General features: G+C 36.6%; 1 protein-coding gene across 3 annotated transcripts in view; it reads left to right on the top strand.

Moving 5' to 3' along the window:
• Positions 1–1478, top strand: part of cemip2.S (cell migration inducing hyaluronidase 2 S homeolog) — a 62673-nt gene extending 61195 nt beyond the window's left edge. For all 3 annotated transcript variants that reach the window (XM_018243850.2, XM_018243849.2, XM_018243851.2), the window contains 2 exons: positions 1–36; positions 904–1478. The exon at positions 1–36 is cut by the window's left edge and continues 71 nt beyond it. In XM_018243850.2, coding sequence (XP_018099339.1) covers positions 1–36; positions 904–1100 — 233 coding nt within the window. In that variant the 3' untranslated portion in view covers positions 1101–1478. The remainder of the gene's footprint in view (positions 37–903) is intronic.
• Positions 1479–1892: the final 414 nt, after the last annotated feature.

The following is a 1892-nucleotide window of genomic DNA, read 5'->3' as shown; positions in this document are numbered from 1 at the left end:
TTGGTACGGCCAAAGCAGCATATCTCCACAACAAAGGTGAGCGAGAGCAGAATTTTAATGTCTTAAAATGATGTGTATGGGTTTTTTAAGGGATTGTAGAGAGTGATATACTGAGACAATTTGCTATTGATTTTATATGTATTTAGCTTTTTATTCAGCAGCTCTTCGGTTTGCAATTTTCCCAATCTGGTTGCTAGGGTTGAAATTTTCCTAGCAACCATGTGTTAATTTAAATCAGAGACTGGAATATGAATAGCAGGGAGCCTGAATAGAAGTATGAGTGATAAAAACTGGCAATAAAAATAAATGTGTTGCCTTAGAGAGTATTTGTTTTAGATGGGGTCAGTAAACTCCTTTTGAAAGCTGTAAAGACAAATGATCAAAAACAAATAATGAAGACCAGCTTAGAACGGTCATTCTATAACATACTGAAAGCTAAACTTAAAGGTGAACCACCTCTTTAATGGGGTTGTCTGCTAGAAGGCATATTTATATGGCTTCAGTCATGCCTGAGAGAAAGGGCTATAAAAGTGGTCCCAAATTTTATTCTGATCTTAAAAGTACTGGAGAGTCTTTGAAGCAATACAGGTATGGGTCCATTATACAGAAACCTGTTATCTCGAACTCTCCGATAGACTCCATTTAAAAAAATATCCCTTTTCTTTGTAATTATAAGACATTACCTTGTACTTGATCCCAGTTAAGAAACAAAACAATCCTATTGGGTTAAATTAATGACTTTTTAGTAGACTTTAAAGTAGAGATTTAAATTACAGAAAGACCCCCTCTGGAAAACCCCATGTCGTAAGCATTCTGGACAACCAGTCTCATACCTGTACAAGCATGAAAAAGCAAGATTCAGTGGTGGATACAAGCCTTACGTCTAGCTTTATTTTTTCCTAGGGAGTATTGCATTCTCTGGATTCAAGGGGAACACCAAACCATCATGGACCAAGTTGTTCACAAGTCCTGCTGGGCAGGGCCTGGGGCTGCTAGAGAGATACATCCCTCTACAAATGGAAGAGTACGAGTGCAGCGGAATCAGTCCCAAGAAACGAAAAGATATTGATCTCTTGAATAAAGCTTTAAAGATGCATTAGATTAATATATGCCTTAAATGGTGGGGAGAACAAAAAAAATGTGAACTAACTTATTTTTATTTATGGCAATTACACTGTTATCCAGCGTAAGTTCTGTCAATGGCTAATACAGAATTATGCCTAAAATCTACACCCACATGCCAATGCACCTTCTAGTTGTATAAAATCATGAATGAATTTTTTTGTAAAGGTAGACTATGCTGATTTTTGTTCTGATGGAGTTTTGTACGTGTTGCAAACAGATTTGTTTTTGTACTTTTGTATTATTGTAGGGTTCTTTTAATTGTTTTTGGATCAGACTGGAAGATACTGTTAACAGGTTTTATTGCACCGTGGTTTACTTGAAAGATATTTATCATTAAAATCTTTCTATGTAGATGAATGAGTGTGCTTCCTGTTCATTTCACATCATTATTTTATATGTTTACTGGTCATTTTTTAAGGTAATGATAACCAGAAAACTTGTATATCCATTAATTCTGAAGACCCCTGAAAGATTTTACATGAACCATATAAGAGTTATGTGGCCACAACTATTAGGACGCACAGGTTATAAGGTATTTTAGACACCCCCAATAAATACAAGCAATAACCTTGGACCCTGGACCGGGACATGTCTTTACTGAAAAACGCTCCAGCTCAAGGAATATTCCTGTTAGTGTCATGCTAATCTCTCTCTGACTTACCAGCAGTCCCTTGTGGCTGCCTAGAGCTCTACAATCACATGTAGTGTATTCAAAATTGGATATTGTACAAACTATGTGTGTGTAGGGTTGACACAGCCACAGCGGT

This window comes from Xenopus laevis, chromosome 1S, assembly GCF_017654675.1.
Source record: "Xenopus laevis strain J_2021 chromosome 1S, Xenopus_laevis_v10.1, whole genome shotgun sequence".
Lineage (NCBI taxonomy): Eukaryota > Metazoa > Chordata > Amphibia > Anura > Pipidae > Xenopus > Xenopus laevis.
Note: the sequence above shows the minus strand (reverse complement) of the source record. Positions and strands in the feature narration are given on the sequence as shown.